At 32.1% G+C, this 3131-nt stretch overlaps 1 protein-coding gene across 1 annotated transcript in view; it reads left to right on the forward strand.

Moving 5' to 3' along the window:
- Nucleotides 1-949, forward strand: part of LOC111510063 (CWF19-like protein 1) — a 19068-nt gene extending 18119 nt beyond the window's left edge. The window contains exons 7-8 of the mRNA XM_023165921.2: nt 311-549; nt 602-949. Of these exons, the coding sequence (XP_023021689.2) occupies nt 311-549; nt 602-907 (545 nt within the window). The 3' untranslated portion in view covers nt 908-949. The remainder of the gene's footprint in view (nt 1-310; nt 550-601) is intronic.
- Nucleotides 950-3131: the final 2182 nt, after the last annotated feature.

The raw sequence follows: 3131 nt of genomic DNA on the forward strand, positions 1-3131 counted from the left end.
AGGCGCCAAAATCGAAAGTTAGGTAGCTAAAATTGACATGGCTTAATTCCTTATGAAATTACCTTTTTAACGATGTGTCACACTTACTACTTTCCCCATTCATATTGTTTGGGTGATAGTCACCGAGAGGTGGGGGAAGAGGTATGACAGTTATGGTTATGATAGGAATATGTACCCCTTGGATTAAAAATCGCACTATATATATATATATATATATATATATATATATATATATATATATATATATATATATATATATATATATATATATATATATCTTTTTGTTCATATAGTGCATTTATAATTTCAGGTGCCCTTGTGGAGGAACATTTTCTTATATGTCCAATAGAGCACTACCAGAGTAGCATAGGTCAACCAATAGAGGTATTGGAAGAAATTGAGAAATTCAAGGATTCCCTTCGCAAGTTTTATGACCGAGATGGAAAAATTCCAGTATTTTTTGAAAGAAACTACAAAACTTCTCACATGCAACTTCAGGCAGTTCCCATACCGAAAAATGCTATGAAGAATTTAAAAGACATATTTTTAGTAAGTCAAAAACAGATTTTGATAATCTTCTTTACAAATGTGTATATTTCAGGAAGAATCAGAATGCCAGGGATTCAGATTGGACATTCTTGATAATCATAATCGTTTAGATCAGGTACTGCCTCCAAAAGCACCATATTTCACCGTTGAACTACCAGATGGTACTTTGATGTATACAAAGATTGAAAAGTCTACTCAATTTCCTTTGAATTTTGCTAGAGAAATTCTTGCTTCAGGACCGATCCTGAATGTTTCCAATAGGACTGAATGGAAAGAATGTTTGTTAGAAAAGAAAGAAGAAGAAACGTTGGTTATGAGGTTGAGAACAGACTTTGAACCTTTTGATTTTACTCTGTAACATTTCCGTATTTATTCACCATATATATATATATATATATATTTTTGAAGTGTTAAACATAGTATTATTACATTTGTTATTTATTGGTATTTTGATTGCAACAGGTTCATCAACAGATTGAGGTGCTTCCTGCTTCAACTGAGTGAACCCACCTGAAATGTTGAGAAATATTTCTATATATATATATATATATATATATATATATATATATATATATATATATATATATGATGTGTTGTTTTTCCGGGTGTTCATCCGTTGTGTACTATTCGATAGTCGACGTTTCGCCATCATCTCAGATTGCATTATCAATATCAATATATATATATATATATATATATATATATATATATATATATATATATATATATATATATATATATATATATATATATATATATATACAGGGTCCTGCAACAGTGGCGCGGTGTTCCATATCTCTATATAGGAAGCAGATAGGAATCTAATTTTCTATAATATTACCTTATTGCTCGAGCTCGACAAAATAAAAATATTGGCGGTCACACAGGGTGTTCGATTTTTTCTGGGCGGATCCCAACTGTGTCTTTTTAAATGGCAACCTATATTTTTTATCGCTTTTTCGGTTTCTTCATAGAAAATAAAATAAACTTTATGTATATCTGCACTTCGAAAATATTGACGGTTTTCGAGATATCTAGCATGACAGGTTTTTTTTTCCAATATTCGTCACTCAGAATATTTGAAATTATAAAGTGGTGCCAAGTCCAGTTGAAATTTTTTTTTGGTCGAATATTCTACATTGGTAACTCTCTCAAACGATATATCTGAAATCGACCTGTGATATACAGGGTATGAAAAACCGCTTGCCAAATATTGTAAATGAAAATTTGCAAAATCTTCCTTAGATTAAATGGAACACCCTGTATATTATTGATCCATAAGAAGCGCCAACGAAACCTCTACAAATTTCATTAAGTATTCCCTATGGCTAAGTTCAATAGTTTTTCTTAAATGAGCATTTCTTTCGAAAAATGGTCATTTTTTCAAAGTGAAATCCATTTGACGACTGATAAAAATATACGAAAGATATCTTGTTTCAATTTTGTACATTAGAAGGTGTCCAAACAAATATTTTTTAACGAAATAAATGTATGTACCTATCACTTTTTGCTAAATGGAAAATTATTTTTTCATTGGATGCAGAATTTCACTCATTAATCGTGCAATATCAAACCAAACAAGTTAAAAGAAAGAAACATTATAAATAACTATTTTTTTCATGTTATTATATTCATTCAGAGCTTGAGTTCTAGATATTCAAATTTGTCAACTGGCAAATTACAAAACTACAAAAGGGAGAGTTTAATTAAGGTTGATAATGAAACTTTTATAAAATATGTTCAACATGTCTTCCATTTTCTTGAATGCAGAGCTGAAGTCTATGTTTGAAAGACTGTTCTACCCTGCGCAAGACAGCTGGTGTAATGCTGCGAAAAGCATTCGTTATTCTAAGTCGCATATTTTCGGGAGAAGTTGGTGGCTCAACGTAAACCATATTTTTTATGTATCCCCATAAGAAAAAATCTAGTTTCGTCAAATCTGGTGATCTAGCGGGCCACCGTACAGGCCCATTCCGTCCTATCCATTTATTGGGAAATACTTCATTTAGATGATCTCTCACTTCTGCCGAATAGTGAGCAGGTGCACCATCATGTTGTAACCACATTCTATTGCGGAGGTCAAGAGGAATATCATCTAACAAACCTGGTAAATCATTTCGTAAGAAATTGAGATACATTGCACCATTCATATGTCCCTCAAAAAAGTATGGACCAATTACATATTCTCCAATGATGCCTCCCCAGACATTTATCGACCACCTATGTTGATAATCCACCTGTCTCAATAAGTGAGGATTTTCTGTCGCATAATAATGGTAATTATGTCGATTTACAAATCCATTTTTATGGAATGTCGATTCATCCGACCATAAAATATTATTGAAAAAATATTCATTTCGACGAATTTTGTTCATGGCCCAATTGCAAAATCTCACTCTTTTCTCGAAATCAGCATACAGTAGTTCTTGATGTAACTGAACGTGGTTGGATGCAAGCGATGTTTCTTCAATACTCGTTGCACTGATCTCTCACTTATATCCACTATTTCCCCAATTTGTCGTTGACTCCTACTAGGATCTTCTTCAACAGCAAGAAGAACTTGCAATTCATTATCTTCATTA

This window comes from Leptinotarsa decemlineata, unplaced genomic scaffold (genome assembly GCF_025532065.1).
Source record: "Leptinotarsa decemlineata unplaced genomic scaffold, Ldec_3_MD MMD2_tig00003798_RagTag_RagTag, whole genome shotgun sequence".
Taxonomy (NCBI): Eukaryota; Metazoa; Arthropoda; class Insecta; order Coleoptera; family Chrysomelidae; genus Leptinotarsa; species Leptinotarsa decemlineata.